Genomic DNA, 19,284 nt, shown 5'->3' with positions numbered 1-19,284 from the left:
GCATTATTTTTTAGTTATTTTTAAAAGTTTATTCAAAATGTCTTTTTCTGTATGACTATTTACTATTGAAATGTTTTGTAAATTATTTTTAAACAAAGCTAACGATAAAATTACATTGATAAATACAAGTTTTGACCATCGACATTAATATAGGTTTTGACACATAAAAAAAGTATTCCCATTATTTTTTACGAAACGTGTATTTTTTTCCAACTTCCCCTAACAGAGTGGGCGGGGCTTTCCGACTGACGTACTCTCCTCGTGCTTTGCGTCGTGCCGTTCCGAACCGTGCTCGTTCTTCGCTGCTTGAGAAGAGGGTTGGGGGGGCTGTTTTCAGGATGTTGGGTCGGTGCATGACGTTGCTCAGTTCTCATTTTTGCTAGCATACTATCATGTTTTTTTACGCTAACGTGAGCTAACGTTAGCCGTGACCGTTATGAGTCTCGGCGCTGCGTGTCTCCTGTGCGACTTGTTCATAGCAGCTGTCACCGGTACACACCGGAGGTTTTCCTCTCCTTTCGTAGGTAAACACCGGGCCTGTCTCCGTAGCTGAGCTGGGAGACACTTCTAAAATATAGTAACGTAGAATTGTTACAAAAATGTCAGAGCTGACAGTCCAGCGTTGGGTTTAGTGGTGGGATGACGAAGCTAGCCAGACTGATTTCTAACACAATCATGTCTCATTAGCAGAAATAGTGAGAAGCAAACATGGCAGAACAAGACGTTTGTCCCCACATGGACTCCATAGGCGAGGTGACAAAAGAGGATCTGATCCAGAAATCTAAGGTGAGTTTTATTATTTAATGTTTGAAGTGCTATTGTGTGTGTGCGCGTGTATTTGTAATTGTGTGTGTGTGTGTGTGTGTGTGTGTGTGTGTGTGTGTGTGTGTGTGTGTGTGTGACAAACAGTGACTTTCCGTGTTTTCATGTAATACAGGGAACTTGTCAGTCATGTGGAGCTGGGGGCCCAAACTTGTGGGCTTGTTTGCAGGTAGGGTAAGATTCTGCACCTAAACGCCTGCATTTAAATCCTCTGTAGTTGTTTTAAACTCAGTCTGGCTTCTCCGTTTTTCATAAAAGAGAGCCCTTGCAGCAGCAGGAGCTGCACTTATACATCATCTGAGATCAGGAGGTGTTTGTGTAATAATAAATGATAGAGCGAGGCCTAAACACAAATGCTGCTTTTTTCTAACAAAAACATTAAAAAACATTTTTTTGTGAGTTTGTCTTTGAAAGATGAGAAGAATGTTACATAATTTTGTTTCTGTTCTATAGAGTGACTGTCCTTATGTTGGTTGTGGGGAGTCCTATGCTGATCATAGCACCCTGCATGCACAGGTAACACTCGCACACAACCAAACATTAAATGGCTCACATCTTCAGCTGTGAGAGCATGAGCTCATTTATATCAAGTTATTTTTTTTTGTGTGTGTTTTGTAGACCAAGAAGCACAACCTGACCGTGAACCTGACAACCTTCAGGATCTGGTGTTATGTGTGCGAGCGGGAGGTGTTTTTAGATCAGAAACCAGCTCTGGTTCCTGTTCCGGCCGCTCCTCATCACTGCAAAGCCACAGAGCAGGTGGGTTATCTCAGGTTTCCTGATTATTTTTTGTTCCTGTCTGATCGACAACAAAAAGCAGCATAGAGCTTATATAATGTGTTAATTGTTTTCCCAGGAGGCAGTTCCTCTGGCAGCAAGTCACCCACTGAAAGCAGTACCAATCGCTGTGGCGGAAGAAGGGTCAGAATCAGAGGAGGATGAGCTTAAACCCAGAGGTACAGAATAATAAAAGGAGTTTGCAAGGATGACCGAGTGGAGCCCAATTTCCTAAATATCCATTAAAAGCGATAGACTTCAAGACTGATTTGTCAGGTCGCCGCTTCCTTTAACTTAATCAAAAACACTGCCATCCCCTCTCAAAAATAAAATAAAACGAGAGCCAAAGACATCTAGTTGCAGACACGGAGCAGCTTAAAGAACGCCTCGCGACAAAAGTCCAACGATATTAATGTTAATACAACCGTGGCAGAACAAGAACGCAGCAGACTTTTAATTTGTGTCAGGAAATTACAGGAAGTTTGAGTTTAGAGGTGGCGACCACATGAAGAGGTGGAGGACAATGAGGGGCAAATTCTTCAGAGTAAAAATGTCTCTGAAATACAGAAACGCAATGTAAACACACAATAGTAAACACGCTAGAGATGTGACTGCAACGATGGCGGGATACCACAGGAAAGTGCTACGCCCTCTGCTGTCTTGGCAGAGAATTGTTTCACAACACTGACACCAACGGAGACGTGTGGAAGAAAAACATCTCCGTCAGTGTGTGCGGGCACCAATGTGTCGACGGAAAAGTGGAAACCAGCCTTTAGAGTTTTACTTACAAGCCCCTAATTTAACGCAGTAGTTGAATCTTCTGATTTCTGCATCTTAATGTATGAAGAAGTCATCCCAGACCTTTGTGGGTCTTGTTTTTGTTGCTTTTAGGTTTGACAGGCATGAAAAACATTGGGAATTCCTGCTACATGAATGCTGCTCTTCAGGCCCTGTCCAACTGGTGAGTTCACCCTCTCCCTCTGTCAGTGGGGATGTGTCAGCTCCTCTTGTGTTTGTCCCTAAAGCAGCTGTATTGATGCGGTTTGTCGTTCTCTCTCCACCAGTCCTCCTCTCACTCAGTTTTTCCTGGACTGTAGCGGGTTGGTCCGGACCGATAAGAAGCCGGCTCTGTGTAAAAGCTACCAGAAACTGATCTCAGAACTCTGGCATAAGAAACGGTATCAAACACTCACCTGAGGCTATTCAGTTTTACATATATAAGATGATTTATTAATATATATTATATATTTATTTCAAACTCTCCTCTGACTTCTCCCTCAGGCCCAGTTATGTTGTTCCCACCAGCCTGTCTCATGGCATCAAATTAGTAAACCCCATGTTTCGAGGTTATGCCCAGCAGGTAAGCGCTCAGTACGTACCTGCTAACCACCTGACAGTGGAAATGTAAATGTTTCAATTAGATTTGTTTCATTTTTACAGCAGAAACGTCCCTGATCCTCTTTTTGGTCATATTTTTAAATGAAATAATCTCGTGTTGCTCTAGGACACTCAGGAGTTCCTACGCTGTCTGATGGACCAGTTACACGAGGAGCTGAAAGAGCCGCTGACTGAGTGCAGCCTGAGTGTCGAGGGAAGCGACGGGGAGGAGAGGAGAGACGGGGACCGCTCTCCATCCGAAGATGAATTTCTGTCCTGTGACTCCGGCTCCAGCAGTGACCGGGGGGAGAGTGGAGGGCTGGGCGACGGCGAGCTGCTCCTGCAGGACGAGTGTGACGGGTTCAGGCCCCCGTCCATGGGGATGGCCGGAATCGTCTCTCCAGCGGTGATCTCGGAGAAGGAGAGGCTGAAGGAGAAGAGGATGTCTGGCTCACCGCTGCGTGGAGGCTCACAGGAGATGGATGAAGATGCGGATGTGGACACATCAGCTGAGGAGCAGGCTCCTTGGAGGACAGAGGAGGAGCAGTCAGCTCCAGATGCACACACCGAAGTCCAAAGTCAGGAAAATAACCAGACATCTGCTTCAGGGCAAGTCCAGAGCAACAGTACCTCAGGTAGAAGACCAGCAGGAGTGTTACGTTTAGCTTCTTTCTTTTCTAAATTGTAACGTTAAACTGCGTGTACGTAATATGACGTGTGATTCTAGAACCAGATAATGAAGCATCAATGCCCCAACCGCAGTCCAGTCCCTGCAGTCCGGTACGGACTCTCCAGGAGCTGCATCCCAAACTGTCATCCAGTCCACCACGCTCCAGCCCCCTCCGCTCAGCTGGACCTGCATACTCCTTCAAAAAGGGTGCCTGATCAGCTACTTCTGGGGTTTCTGTTTTACACCTTCACACCTGTGCATATTTCACCCGCCAAAACAAATTATGGGCAGAGCAGCCATAAAAGCTGTTGAACTTTATCCTTCTTGTTTAAGCTGCAGGTGACAGAATCAGTTCAGATTGACTGTGGTTCATTAGCATTGCCTGAAGCAGAAGAATTTATTCACCTGTTAGTTGAGGGTGAAATGAAGACTTAACTGTGATGTTTTATTCAGACGTGGAACAAAAAAGTTTAAACAACACTTAATAAGTTTAACGTTCCTTCCTCCAGCTGCTCCTTCAAGGCTCTGCCGATGTTCACTCTGGTTTTAGCTCTTTGTTTTGCCTCCGTAGACATTACTCTCTTACTTTTACTTCCATGATGCCAACAAAAAAGCAAAATTCTTCTTCTTCCACTTTTTACCAACAGTCAGCGAACCGAATAAGCTAGCTGTTAGCCGTTATATTAGCTACTGGCACAGTAAACAGCTATTGCCGTAAAGCAGGCAGAGACCTCTGACAAGTGTTCCTGCCCAAACCACGAAACTGTTCTGCTCAGCAGAGGGTTACAGTGCTGTTCAGTGTGAAGTTGCTCATGTTTCTGCCTCAAGAATCTCTGAACCCAGTTTGAAAATGGTGTTAAAATCTCTTTAGTGTTGATTTAAATACAGAAAAACCTGCAGAAGACTTAGACGTAACTTGAAACTGATAATAATAATAATTAAAATTCAACTGATGAAAATCTAATTTCTGTTGAATTTAGGTTCATCAGAATAAGAATAAAAAAACTAATGAAACCGACTTAAGTAAATATTATGGTACTCCAATAGAAAAGATAAGCTAAGGGGCATCTTGTAACTGTTTCTGTTCAACCACAAGTCTTTGTGTTGTTTCAGTAACTACTGAGTATTTGTCTCCCGTAAGTGGAAGAGTCCTAACGATTTATGTCTGTAAACGAAGAAAAACTGTGATGTCGTTATACGATTAGATCTGCTTGAGACTCTGGCTGATGGCGTTGTTGGTTGAGTCTGTCTCCTTCGTGTCTTCCAGCTCAGCTGCTGCTCAGTTCCAGGAAGAAGAAGCAGTCTCACTATCGCAGCGTAATCTCAGACATCTTTGACGGCTCCATCCTCAGTCTGGTCCAGTGTTTAACCTGTGACAGGGTAAGATGTGCTTCATGTGTTACAACACCAGGGGGAGCTCCTCACGTAATCCAACTCAGAAATGTTCTGCGTAATCACAGATGAAGACATTTTATATAGATAGAAATTTGACTTGTGCTTTTTCATTTGAGAGAAATAATAGCTGTTATGAAATGAATAAAAATGTTGCAGGTTAACATTTTATCTTTCTAATGACACCGTCTCATGCGTTGTGATTCAGCTCTGTGGATGTGTGACAGGTTTCCACCACGGTAGAGACCTTCCAGGACCTATCCCTGCCCATTCCGGGCAAGGAAGACTTGGCGAAGCTGCATTCCTCCATCCATCAGAACCTGCCAATGAAGACCGGCGTCTGCCCCGACACCTACGGCTCACAGGGCTGGATCGCTTACATCATGGACTCCATACGCCGGTCAGTGAAGCACATTCTGTTTAAAGTGGTAGTCGCACGCGCAGTAAACTATGAAATGATGATGAAAACACGTGAAGGGTTTTTGTTTTATTGCCAGATGCAGGTTAGAAAAACAGGACTGCAGGGTTTGTGTTTCACTATGAATGTGGGCAAGTAGCATCTTGAGTTGTCATGTTCTCCCTATTTATTCGTAAAAGTTCGCTTCATTTTTCTGGAAGTCGACCACATTTGGAATTCCAAGTAAGTGATCATCCCGTGCGTTGAATGCAGCTGTTTTGGGAAAATGTACTACAGGTAAATGCAGGTGAGGACATGCAGGTAGCTCTGCCTAAACTTTAGAGGCAACAAATGCAGCCTTGCGCTCTTTTCAGTTTTCTCATGTGCTTACCTTTCTTTTGTTTTTAAGGCGTCTGTATGATTACCCTGCAATAGACTCATCACATCAGCAATGACGCATCACTTTTTTATTTACAGGAAACGGCCAAATGTAGCCGGTCATCGTGAAACCCAGACTCCTTTTAAATATTTAGGCGTTGCAGCTGAATTTGAGTTTAAGCCGGCTGCTTTAAAATAGTCTGAGTTTAGTTTTTCAGGGCCAACCTTGAATAGTGTTGGGATTATGGTTAAACAGTTGAGGAAAATAATTGTCCAAGGCAATGAGAAGAAAATGCATTCATTATCTATGCTGGGTGGTGGTTTATCATCATCGTCAGTTTGTGATGAAAACAGTTTTATGACATCAGTGAGTAGATTTCCCTTTATTTTAAATCAATGATGTACTAATTGAGACTTTCCCTTGCATTTGTCACGGCTGCAGCTCATCCATAGGTGGCGCTGGAGTTCCACCCTCAAATGTGGGGGAGAAAAAAGTTGTGTGTGTTCATTTAACAAACATCAATTATGATGATCTGCAATGTTTGTGGTGAATTAAAGACGCTATGAATTAGATTTAGCCTGGCAAGCCAGACTAAATAAATGTATTATTTAGTGTGGCCACACTCCATTGACAGCTCTCAGTTGTGGGGCAGGTTCTACCGTTGTCTTTCAAATGATCTCCGCATTCTACTGGACAATGACTGTGACATACTCTTGTTTCACTCTGTTGCATCATCCCACCCACCAGGCATATAGAGTGCCCTGATTGGCCCACAAAGCGGACAAAGCTCTGTGATTTGTTCACCAAGCAGATAGAGCACTATGATTGGCCCACCATTATGGACCAAATCACAGCTCTTTATGTGTTTGAAACCCCTCTAGAGAGCTGTGATTGGCTAGCCAGAGTCCTGGTAGGAGCTGCTGAGGTTCCAATGGAGCATGCCTAGACCAAACTTTGCAAAGCAAGAATTTGGTCTAGTTCACTAGGCTAAATTAGATTAGCTCCAGTTAGCCTGCTGAGCTAACGGAAGCTAACCACCGTTGGTGTGTTGTTGCTGTGTTGAAATTCTAATTCCATCTTTTAGTTCTTTTTAAAACACAGAACGGTTTTATTTACCTGCAACGTTTCGTTTGCGGCTGCGGACTTCGTCAGGCTGATGAACTGAGCCGCGTGCGTCTTTAACAGCCTTACTGTCATTTAGTTATTGTGCACTTGTCGTCATTTCCCAACTGTTCATTTCTTTGCTTTCGCTGATGAGCTAGCTGATTATTATTAGCACATCTGCCTCACCAAGAATCTTTCTTGTACCAGCCGCCTCAGATTTGTCATGTTAGGTGTTGGAGCAGAGACCATCAAGTTGTAACTAGTTATTATTCAGTAGCTTGCAACTTTAGAAAATGTCATCATAGGTGAGTCATGCCGAACTTCAGGACTTTAGTTAGGGTCTCACCCATCTTGACTCACGACGGGGAAGTGCTGTCGTTGGTTTAGCATTCAGGAAACAGCAGAGAACGTCTTAGCTAGCAGAAGCCAACCATTAGCATTAGCAACACAGCAGAACTCCAGGCTTGTGTTATTTGTGGAGATGAAACATCAACGTTGCAGCGCAAATGGAGTCAGTGGTAGAGTCGTTGCTGTTAGCCAATCAAAGAAGAGATGTCCAAATATCAGGAAGTCCTGCCGTCTTCTGCTCCACTCTCTGGATCACTTCTAGTTCCTGAAACAGGAGAGCCAGAGCTTTTTTACCTCTGAGATCGACTAACAAAGCGCTCATTTAGACCACCATTAATGTACTGAAAAATGAGAGAACTTGGTTTTATACAATTAAAAGTTGTTCCAGCTCTGGTGCTCTGTTTGCAGCTGATGGAAATGAACTTTTGTACTTTAAAAAAACTTTTTTCCCCATGAATTGAAAAGCTTTTGTTCTGCTTAAACTGGAACTCAACAGCCTGCTCAACATTTTACGGTCTTCTGTCGGGTTGTAATAAGTTTTAAATAGCTACCTGGACTCTTGGCTGCTTCACCGTTTAACCATCTGATTTGCAGAAGCCTTGGGTCTGATTTCTGCGTGCAGTGCTGATTGTTGTCTCATTAAACAGGTTTGTTGTCTCATGCATCCCCACTTGGTTTTGGGGGCCCATGGTTACTCTGGAGGACTGCCTCGCTGCCTTTTTTGCTGCAGATGAGCTGAAAGGTGAACAGAACTGAAATGTGATGTTCGCCCCATTCAATGTGCTTGAACTCACGTTTCTGTTCGTCATCTGTTCCAGGAGACAACATGTACAGCTGCGAGAGATGTAAGAAGTGAGTATGTACAACGATCCAGGCTTGCTTCGGATGAGAACACTGTGTTCTTTTATTAATTATTTTTGCCTGTAACAGGTTGCGAAATGGGGTCAAATACTGCAAAGTGCTAAAACTCCCTGAGGTATGTGTTTTATCTTTTGATTTCAGTCTTCCTGCAGATAAAAAGTAAGCTTTACTGAACGTGAGTATGTGTCTCGTATAGATTCTTTGCATTCACCTGAAGCGTTTTCGACACGAGATCATGTATTCATTCAAGATCAGCAGCCACGTGTCGTTCCCGCTGGAGGGCCTCGACATGCAGCCTTTCCTGGCTAAAGACAGCCCATCTCAAGTCACCACCTACGATCTGCTGTCAGTCATCTGCCATCATGGCACGGCAGGAAGTATGAGAATACATCATTTCCCACAAGCTGTGTTTCGTTTCTCTGTGGTTCACCAGACACTGACCAAGCACCTGCACGAGTTGCTTGATCTTATCAGTTTTTAGTCAGCAGAAAAACTGATCTTCTTGCATTTTCTCATCTGTTTTGTGTGCAGGTGGTCATTATATAGCTTACTGTCAGAATGTGATTAACGGTCAGTGGTATGAGTTTGATGACCAGTATGTGACAGAAGTCCACGAGACGGTGGTGCAGAATGCAGAGGCCTACGTTTTGTTTTATAGGTGAGCATAAAAGCATCGGATCGAAATGGGAACCGTCGGATCTTTGTTTAGGTGTGACCGTGTTTCTGACGTTTTAACGTAGGAAAAGCAGCGAGGAGTCGGTCCGAGAGAGACAGAAGGTGGTGGCTCTGGCCAACATGAAGGAGCCCAGCCTGCTGCAGTTTTACATCTCCAGAGAATGGCTGAACAAGTTCAACACCTTCGCCGAGCCAGGCCCCATCAGCAATCACACGTTCCTCTGTCAGCACGGAGGTCTGTCTCAATCACCTCTCTGTGGTCACAACTGCGTCTGGTGTAATTTACACAACACACACAGGAAGTTCACAAGAAGTTCAGTTATGTTTTCAGTCGAGAACTGCCCCACAGGGAAAAACCAAGCGTGTGATGGAGAGCGCTCCAACCGAAGGGAGTCATCATAACCGACCATTTACCTTAGAATAAAGTTTTAAATGTAAAATCCAGCCATAAAAAAGCAGCTTGTGTAGCTTTTAAATGTTTCAGGGTGACACACTTTATAATTATCTTACTGCCATTTACTGAAATGAATAACATTTCTGTAACGTCCTACAAGTAAATTACAATGTTTGATTTTGTAGTTAAGAATAGCTTATTTAAAGACACGGAGCTTTTGAGTTGTTCTACAGGAACCCAGATAAATATTTGCTCTAAACGTTGTTGTTGCTTTGCTCTCCTCGCAGGTATTCCTCCTAATAAGTACCACTATATTGACGATTTAGTTGTGATCGTTCCTCAGAATGTGTGGGAATACCTTTACAACAGGTAAATATTAGCCCAGTGGTGTACTGTCTCACGTCGGTGTTTTCCTCTGTTGCTTTTCTGTTTAGGACTTTTTTGAATCTCAGCAGAAAGAAAGTAGGGATTTTACCACCACCATTAGATTTAGGGTATGGGTGGAAATCATCAATGGTTGTGGAAAAATATCTTTATTTTACCTTTAACTCTACGCAGTTTAAATATTAGTGAATGGACACATTTAAAGAGCAAGTCACCCCCTACCAGAGTATTACTCCACTCCCACTTCCTGTTTGAAAAATGCAACAAATGCTGTTGCCTAGCAGACCGAGAGGACAGAGCCGCTAACAAATACACACACACACAGGCTCACAACGACATTGTGACATCATATGGTACCAGCTAACATTCTAGGGTACCTCTTAGCCAATAGCAATGGCAGATTTTAGTTCAAATGCAGTGCAGAGTTTTTACCTGACAACGGCACAACACTGACAGTTTTAGGAAGAAAATTAAAAATTTAACTAAAATGCACTAAAGTGCAAAACTATTGACTACACGTGTGTGCAGCACGATTAGACACGCATTTATATAGTTTATCCGGAAAAAAAATGGTTGAGTTGGGGGTGACTTGCTCTTTAAATTTGCACTCTGTAGATTGTGACTTATACACCAGTGAGTGTTTCGCTCAAGGGCACTTAGGTACACTGCAGAGGATTGACATGAAAATATCCAATCATTCAGTTAGAAGATGAACTCACTTCTGGGCCTAAATCTGCCCATTTTTACCTAAACATTCAAAAGTGCTGTAAATAATGTTAAATTCTATTAGAAGATTAAAGGTATTAATTGCATCTCTTGATTTAGGCTCTTATTTCCATTCTTTTCTTGGCCTAATCTGTTTAACATGACATCTGAAGCCAATTAAGACTTTCTGAACGTTTTAATTAAATCCATCCAGGGATATTTAGCTTATGAGACTCCAGCAGTTAATGCTAACATTTTCTCTTGTCTGATAATTGCATTAGCATCTGATGGAAGACGCTCGGTTTAGAGAAGTCTAGCAGCTCTACGTCACAGTGTCACTTAACGTTAATGGACTCACCCATCTTGACTCGCAACAGGGAAGGCTGTTGTTAGTTAAGCGTTCAGGAAAATGTAGAGAACGTCTCGGCTAGTAGAAGCTAACTGTTAGCATTAGCAACTCCACCACACAGCAGAACTCCTTCAGGCTTGTGGTGTTTATAGAGATAAAACATCAACCTTGCAAAGTGGCCGGTGGTTGAGTCGCGTTGCTGTTAGTCAATCAGAGGAGAAATGTACAAATATCAGGAAATAAACAGGCCCATTGGAGCTTTATTCCCCCAGAGAACGACTCACAAGTCATTCATTCTTACTACAGACAACTGCAAATGTATTTAAATATAAGTAAAGTTGAGCTAAATTTCACCATTTTCTAATAAACTTTAAAAAAAAACACTTAAGACGTTTCTTTCAGCAACTAATTTTATTTAACTTCAGTTCAAATTCAGAAAAAAACTATTGACCCCAGAGGGAAATTAAATGTGTTTATAACTGATAAAACAATAATAACAACAATAAAATACTACCAACAGACCGGGAGCAGGAGATCGACAGGCGGATTGGTTCAGCGTCTGCAGTGATGCGGACGCTGCCTTGGTCTGCCTGTCGATCTCCTGCTCCCTCCTTCCTAGGGCTGGACAATAAATCGAAAATGTATCGTTATTGAAATTTCTGACTCTTATCGAGATAATTGTTCCCATGTCAATACATTTGATAATAAAAAGAAAGATGTGCGTAGGTTAGCAACGTTCATGTCCCTTTAAGAAGCTGTACCACCTCAAGTCACATAAAAATGTCTCAACGTAATACATGTGACAGCCCCAGCTAGTGCATACCTGTAGTTATCGTCCGTTTATCGTTATTGAGGTGAAATCCTCAAAATATCATGATATTAATTTTAGGCCATATTGCCCAGCCCTACTCCTTCCCTCACTCGTGAACAAGGCCTGAGGAACTTGAACTCCTCCACTTGAGGCAGGACCTCTCTCCCGACCCAGAGTTGGCAAGCCGCCCTTCTCCGAGTCTGAGAACCATGGTCTCAGACTCGGAGGTGCTGGTCCTCATCCCAGCCGCTTCACACTCGCCTGCGAACCTCCCCAGCAACAGCTGTAGGTCAGAGCCTGATGAGGAGGACCACATCATCTGCATAAAGCAGAGATGAGATTCTCCTGCCACCAAACTGGTGGCAAACAACATGTTCTTTAAGTTGTTGTGGGTGTAAATAATTTATCTCGATTATTTGGTTCATGACTGCTTTAATGGTTGTTTATGGTTGTTGTTAAGTGCGTGTGTGTGTTGGTTTGAATGTTTTCAGTTTTGGAGGGGGCCCAGCTGTCAACCACCTGTACATGTGCGCCATCTGTCAGGTGGAGATCGAAGCTCTTGCGAAACGTAGGAAAACCGAAATCGACACCTTCATCAAGGTGAACGCCTGCTCTCCAAAAGGGTTCGGCTTTCTGTGTAAATGCATCTCCAGTGCTTTGTGTGAGAGCTGCTGTTGTTGTTGTAGTTGAACAAAGAGTTCCAGGCTGAGGAGGCGCCGACGGTCATCCTGTGTATCAGCATGCAGTGGTTCAGAGAGTGGGAGGCCTTCGTCAAGGGCAAAGACAACGGTAAAAACACCAGAGTTAGCTTAGAAATCAGGATCTTTATCTGTCTCTGTTTACTAAATGATGTATTTTCCTTTTCTCCCAGAGCCACCAGGTCCTATTGACAACAGTAAAATTGGCGTTATGAAAGGAGGACACTTACAGCTGAAGCAAGGTAAAACACTACTGACAGAGAGGATTAAACGTTCCTAATCTCTCAAGAAGATTCCTCTGGGATTTTCAGCAGGAACTTTTCTCGATAGGAACAGAAGAACAGAACATGGAAAACAAGGGAAAAAAATCATTGAGATTCAATGAATTTTAAAAATATAGTACAAAGGAGAAAATATGCAAATATACCAGATAATATTGCACATCATGTGACCCCCCCCCCCCCCCCCAAATACTGGTAAAAATTACTTTTGTAATTCAAATTCAATTCAAAGATACTTTATTAACCCTCTGGGGTCCATGGACGCGTGTATGCGTCTTTTGAACAGGTCTGATTTGGGACGCTGTAGCAGCAAGACTCCGCCTCCCTGAGTTTCGCTTTCAATTCAGCTTTAAAAAGGAGATTATAAACTACACCCCAGTTTTTAAATTTTGTTAATAGGCAACGTAAAAGTGGAGTTATACTAAGCTAAAAAACGACCTATTTTTAGACAATCTGACTTGTCAAAACAGCAGTTTAGTAATCCGTGAGAGGGAATGTGCTTGTGAACATAAAAAACCCCACAAAAGCTTTATGACACGTCTCTAAATAAAGTAAAGATTTCTAGTGCAGAGAGGAGACAACCCATAGAAGCACTGATTTGATCTCATTTCAGAGAAAAATAGAACAGGTTAGATGCACCTAATAAATAAAATCACTAACAAACTCAGGAATCTGTTTCTTTGCTTCACTGTTCTGGTGCTGAGAATATCACTAATGCGGATAAAAGGAGATACACAGATGAATGCACCTCTTATTTATTGTTTGGAGACTACATTTACTGCAGCTGGCAGAGGCAGAGATTGTTTCTATTGATACGCGGAGTTTACAGAATCATTTTAATCGGGGAAGACTGCAGGAGGGAGCGGTAAAATACAGGGGGTCCCCAGCAAAAACAAGAAACTTTACGAGTCTGATGAAACCCGCTGGTTTTCCATCAGGCAGTCATGGGGCAGCTCCAACGACCCAGTGGCTGTGCTGGGTCAATGTTATCGAGCCCAGTCCGGCTCGGCAGAGGGTGAACGAGCCGAGGCGACGTCGTGCTCTGCTTAAGAAGAAGTGTTATTTTCCCGCTTCAGAAGAAGCGTCCAACGTGTTTTTACGCTTTCTCTGAGACATGTCACGTTGTCTGTACAGGATCTGCTCGGGTGCAAGATTGGCTCGGGGTCCGTCGACTGCCGATGACGTCTAAGTAGTTGATTGGCTGAACATGAACCTTACGGAATTACGTAATCACGTTACGTTGTTATCACGTTACGTTGGTCCAGGCAAATCTTTCTATTGGAAAGATGGACAACTTTTACAAAGAAATCCATCATTACCTCTTTGAAAATACACTTTTAGCATAGAGCTGCATGTATATTAGGGCTGAACGATTAACTGCATGTGCAATTAAATTGCGATGTGACAAAAGGAGATTTTCTAGTCGCAAAGGCTGCAATTTGGCAGCGAGTGGTTAGCGCAATGCTAATATACGTGGAAAAACCCATAGGAATGCTAATGCTAATATCGCCAATTACATTATTACAAATTATGAATTAGAAACATGCCAAATGATTACATTTGGAGTCTAATAGAAAGTAAAAATACCATCAATCAAATAAGTACAGACAGGTATTTTAGTAAAGCCAGAAATCTTTTAACTCCAGAGTTTTGGCTAGCAGCTATGAGTGTAACTGAACTACGCATGAACAAGACGTCAAAACTCTAAACACAAAATACTTCAATAAACGGGACACACTTCTTTCCTGCATATATAATTTCACAGGTGTTGCTAATACCTGTGATCCTTCAAGGGATGTGCTCAAAGAGGAGTTCAACATTATGAATAAAATATAGTGTTTTATTTTACAAATACCATTATAAACACAAACTTACGTCTTAAGAAACATTATTTTAATAACGAAACTGCTAAATTCTTTCCAAGAGTATAGATGTGTAGTGGATTTTGTCCGAGTGGGTTTGCCGTACTTTGACGTCATCGGCAGTCGAAGGACCCCGAGCCGATCTTGCACCCGAGCAGATCCTGTACCGACAACGTCGCTAAGTTGTTAGCGCGCAGCGCTAACACTTCAATAGTGCAGCGTAGCCTGCTGGAGGTTTTAAGGGTTCAGATGAAAACACCCGACCTCTCATGCTGCTCACACATCGATCTTAAGTTGTCGCTGTTGCGCTCACATCGTAATACAGTATTAGATGCGGTTAAAGTCAGACATGAAAAAATAAATAAATTTTACTTGAATAAGTGATGATTAGCCTGGTGGAGGGAGGAAAACCTGGCCTAATAAGCACTGGAGGAAACCCTGTCAAGATTGTCAACACTCGTTTATCTTAATGCTGTTGAAACATGTAAACCAAAAAGCATTATATCCACCGCTACCTTTCTAATTTTAAACTCAGTAACTTATGCTGTAACTTCACCTTGCCCTGCCTGCTCCTCCTTGCTGCCCGCCGGCTGTGATCACAAGCGACAACATAGTAGTTCCCGCTGCTTCTTCGGGAAACAGCGCAAAAAAAATAAAAATAAAACTTGGGATCTTGTAGGCGTGGCGGTGGGATTTCAGCCGTGGCAGACCGTCACAGCCACGCCTATGTAAGGGAAACCCTGCTGCAGTTTAGTAGGCTTTTATTAGGCTTCAATAAAGGATGATGAGAAATGTCCACCAGGCAGTTAAGCTGTTTTTTGAACTGGAAGCAGAGGAAGTGGACAGAGACTCACAGCCGGAGTCTGAGGCAAATAGGGAGGATGTTGATGACGATGTGGCAGATCCATCCTTCCTCATAGAAGAGTTGGGTCATGATGAGGTAGAGGATGAAGGCAGAGATACAGCTCCTCGGACACCCAACAAGAAGAGTGGGTGGCGCCACGTAGTCGTCAGATCTCGATCTCCGCTGCGTGAGACAGAGCCACTCCCCACTCCAAAATGCAAGTACATTATTGTCAAATTAATAAAATAAGTATAAATTCAGATAGTCCAGGTTGTCCTGAAAAAAAAAAAAGATACCCCATAAGGCAATATTTATTGTTTTTATTAGAAAATACAAAAGAAAAACCAAAATGAGTCAAAAATGGTGATTTACACTCCGGACCCCAGAGGGCTAATCATTTTTTTTTAAATTTGTTATTTGCTATATTTATTCATATTTTTTATAAATGTACAGTCTAGATTACCATTCTAAATCATAAAAAAACATTCGTCATAAATGTTTGTTGGTTTCACAGTAAAATAAGCAACTTTTTTCCAATTCGGAGTTTATGTTTTTGAGTGATTTAAGGTCTAATATGCAACCCCTTTATGTCCAAATATAAAAAATAAGTATAAATTTATAAAGTCCAGGTTGTGCTGAAAAGATCGATACCACATAAAGCAGTGGTTATGGTTTTTATTTTGGAAATACAAAGGAAAACTAAATTAGTCAAAAACGGCAAATTACACCCTGGACCCCAGAGGGTTAATCCCAGAGGGAAATTAGAGTTTCAGCACACACAATTCTGAGATCAGACATACATGGGCAAAGACACCTGACAAGAATTGGTGACTGTGGTCATTCGCAATCCGAGTCGCGCTACATGAGGATTGGATCAGGTGGAAGAAAAAAAAGGCACTTCAGAGTTACCCTCCACAGGGAGGGCAGCTTTGCTATGCAAAAACACCTCAGACAGAAATGCAACAGACTTCAGACACTACACAACATAAGTGTCCACTAGGTGGGGTGGTAGGGTTTTGGGACTCTCCACACGTCGTCAGCAGCAGCAGTGATAAGCAGCGCTCTTCACCTCAGTCTGGAAGGGGGTGGGAGGTCGTTGGGTTTACAGAGCACAGTGACTCCTGGAACGATTCAGTGGCCTTCACAGCTCGCAGTCCCGCCCAGGCTGGCATAGGGAGACAGAGTTGCCATGGCAACAGCAGCATTCCACATTTCTTTTGAGGGGGGCTATTCATTTCAGCCTCACAGGCTCAAGGGCACCAGATTCAGATAAGAAATTGTTTTGGGGCCCGACAGAAATAATTTCTTCTCTGTCTCAGAGTTCCACTGGTCCTCAACTTCTCAAAATCCAATAATGGCGTAGATTAATCTATCCCAATCTGTGCTGATTCGTCCACTCGCTCCTTGATCGCATCCATCTTTTCTGCCAATGCATGAATCTCAGCCAAAGTTCCAAGCTTATGAATCATCTCGACAATTATATGAGTCTGTGAATTCACAGCACGGTGTAATCCATCCCTGGGCTCCGGGAAAGAGCCAGTATTCCTCGACAGCTCGTTAATTTTCCAGTAAGCCAGGTAACCTCCAAGGCCAAAGAGCGGGAAACCAGGCACCAACACCACGAATATCCAGACGTCTCCAGATTCCTCTACAGAGAGCTGAGAGAGGCATATCAGGTTCCACTGTTTCCAGGAGTCCATGATGCGCCCAACTGGATCTGTCCCAGTGGGGCACCCTGGAGCCCCTTCTCCCGTTCTCATCGTTGAGAAAGTTTTATCAATCGCGTTGAGAGACCAGCTGACCATATCCATTTTTAATAATTTCCAGTTTCCAGAAAAAATGTAGAAGCTCCGTACACCCAAAGACAGACAAAGAGCCTTGGGGCTAAGATAGGGAGGAGAGGAGGAAAAAAGCGTCTACTCTCCAAGAGCCGGAAGAAGAAAAAGAAATCCCAATAACGCACCCAGTAGTTCAACCAAAACTCTGTGTTTCTGTCTAAAGCTTGTATTTAATAATTTTAATCATTTTTGGTGAGTGTATGTGGGTAGGAGCTGGGGTTGGGGGAGCCTGGCTTACCTTGGTGCAGGAAAGGGGAATAAAGAAATAAAGGTTGGGACATGCTGAGTTAGATGAACATATTTTTGCTGTGCCTTTCACCTCAGGTGCCGATTATGGCCAGATATCAGAGGAGACATGGCAGTACTTGTTGGGCATTTATGGCGGAGGTCCTGAGATTGCAATTAGACAGACGGTGACCCCGGCTGACCCCGACAGTCTTCATGGAGAGAGGAAGATCGAGGCGGAGACCAGAGCACTTTGAGACTGACAAAGGTCATAATCCTCACTGACTGTCTTTCATCTGAAAGTAGAACGTGTAACTTAAACCATATAAACTCATAAATCCCATCTGTCCAGCAAGAGCTGTGCATCTGAGGCCAAGATTACCACCACACATCTGTAAATCCCATCTGCAGCTGGAGTTTATGCTCTCTCTCTCTCTCTCCCCACAGGTCTCCTGATTCCTTCCCACTCCTGCCCTCACAAGCAGCTGATGAATTTGCACCTTGGTGATGAAGCATTGTGAGCACTTTGTAAATGTAGAAACACATTATCTCAAAGCCAAGTTGCAAGAAGAGGAAACGGTACCTAAATATTACAGTTTTAGCTCAGAAATCTGCTGTTAAGGTTTAAAAAAACGACTTTGTGTTGCATCTCCAGAGCTGGTTTTGGTCACCGTGGTGTCTCAGTGGCTGCTGTAGTGGCTAGATGTCATGTACCGCTTAAACGGCCGCAACCGGCGGACAGCTGCCGGTGTCACAAACCAGAACGGCGCAGGCCGATGTTTAGCGTGGAGACTTTTCTTTTTCCTCACTGGAAGCAACAATTAAGATATACAAAGTGGTTTTCTGCTGTATGTCTGTTTGCTAGTTACTAGCATAGCAACAAACGCAGACCCGGAGTGAGAAACTCTTGTTTTCACCTTAAACACATCATGCACTGAGCCCTCAGGAATGGAAGTCTTTTTGTTAGTTTTGGCGGCTGACATTTTTATAGCAGGTTTGTTTAGCTCTAAAAACATGCATGTGCGAGTTATGCACAATTATTTCTGAGCTCAAACTGCATGCAGCTGCAAGTAAGAGCGTTCTGCTGTAAAGCTGAGATGCTGCGTTCTTGTTTTCTGAAACGGACAGTTTTGTTTGTTTACATGCTCAGAGTTATTTAATATAAACCTGCTTTTGTAAAGTTTCTTCCAGCTGGATGGGGAAATAGGCATAAGTGCATATATACATGTGAATATTAACATTTCATCAGTGAAACAAAAAGGAGAGAAAGGTAACGACTCATCAGAGGTGATGAGAGAAACTTTTTCATCAGTTCTTCAGTTGCAGGCTTTAAAGGTGTGGGTGCCTGAAAGAACATTTTTTAAATGTTTTTTTCTGATTATAATCTGTCACTCTTGAGTTTTTCATCCAGGCTGAACAGGAAAATGGTCTCCTACACCTATCTCCTGCATTAGCTTCTGGTAGAAAATAGATGATGAAAATCCCGGATTTGAACATTCTCACAGATCTACGTCACACTGTTAATTAGCATTCATGGACTCATCCATCTCGACTCACGACGAGGAAGGCTGTTGTTGTTTTAACATCCAGGAAACGGCAGCGGACGTTTCGACTAGTTTAAGCTTACCGTTAGCATTAGCAACATCACCACACGGCAGAACTCCTTCAGGTTTTGTGCTGTTTAAGGAGATAAAACATCCACGTTGCAAGTCAGTGGTAGAGTCACATTGCTGTTATTCAATGTGGGTCACTGCTAGTTCCTGGACTTACAAGGCAGAGACCACTGCATATGTAGTCAACCACTGCTCCGATGTTTGAGAAAGGTTTGTTAATAACAGGCCATTACGTCAGGTTTTTACCATGTTTTATTTTCTTATGTTTAGCTCTTCAGTGAATCAGGAATCCAAATATGTCCAATGAAACAGTTTTGAAAAACATATTTGTGCATCTGTGGATTTTTATCAACAATATGTTTGTTAGTGATCCTGATCATGAGTAGTTGCACCTTCATAACCTTTATACTCACTTTATTATCCTCGTGGTTATTCTCATTTCACATTGAGTTAGGAAGGGATGATGTAAGCGACAGTG

General features: G+C 42.9%; 1 protein-coding gene across 2 annotated transcripts; it reads left to right on the top strand.

The window, feature by feature from the left end:
• Nucleotides 1–297: 297 nt before the first annotated feature.
• On the top strand, nucleotides 298–17,869 carry usp20 (ubiquitin specific peptidase 20). Of its 2 annotated transcripts, none has more exons than XM_015943045.3 (25): nucleotides 298–524; nucleotides 688–786; nucleotides 938–991; nucleotides 1,276–1,338; nucleotides 1,441–1,581; nucleotides 1,679–1,778; nucleotides 2,491–2,560; nucleotides 2,664–2,777; nucleotides 2,881–2,959; nucleotides 3,104–3,611; nucleotides 3,704–3,853; nucleotides 4,914–5,026; nucleotides 5,266–5,438; nucleotides 7,914–8,008; nucleotides 8,085–8,118; nucleotides 8,197–8,242; nucleotides 8,324–8,504; nucleotides 8,659–8,785; nucleotides 8,868–9,037; nucleotides 9,484–9,565; nucleotides 11,937–12,045; nucleotides 12,132–12,234; nucleotides 12,317–12,385; nucleotides 17,293–17,461; nucleotides 17,641–17,869. In XM_015943045.3, exons 2-24 carry the CDS (start codon nucleotides 709–711, stop codon nucleotides 17,448–17,450), a joined length of 2,817 nt encoding a protein of 938 aa, XP_015798531.3. In that variant the 5' UTR covers nucleotides 298–524; nucleotides 688–708; the 3' UTR covers nucleotides 17,451–17,461; nucleotides 17,641–17,869. The 2 variants fall into 2 exon arrangements, with proteins under 2 accessions (XP_015798531.3, XP_015798532.3); XM_015943046.3 differs by having other exon boundaries at nucleotides 332–524; nucleotides 691–786.
• The last annotated feature ends 1,415 nt before the right edge of the window (nucleotides 17,870–19,284 follow it).

The sequence above is a fragment of the Nothobranchius furzeri genome, chromosome 6 (assembly GCF_043380555.1).
Source record: "Nothobranchius furzeri strain GRZ-AD chromosome 6, NfurGRZ-RIMD1, whole genome shotgun sequence".
Taxonomy (NCBI): Eukaryota; Metazoa; Chordata; class Actinopteri; order Cyprinodontiformes; family Nothobranchiidae; genus Nothobranchius; species Nothobranchius furzeri.
This window is presented reverse-complemented; position numbering and strand designations above follow the sequence as displayed.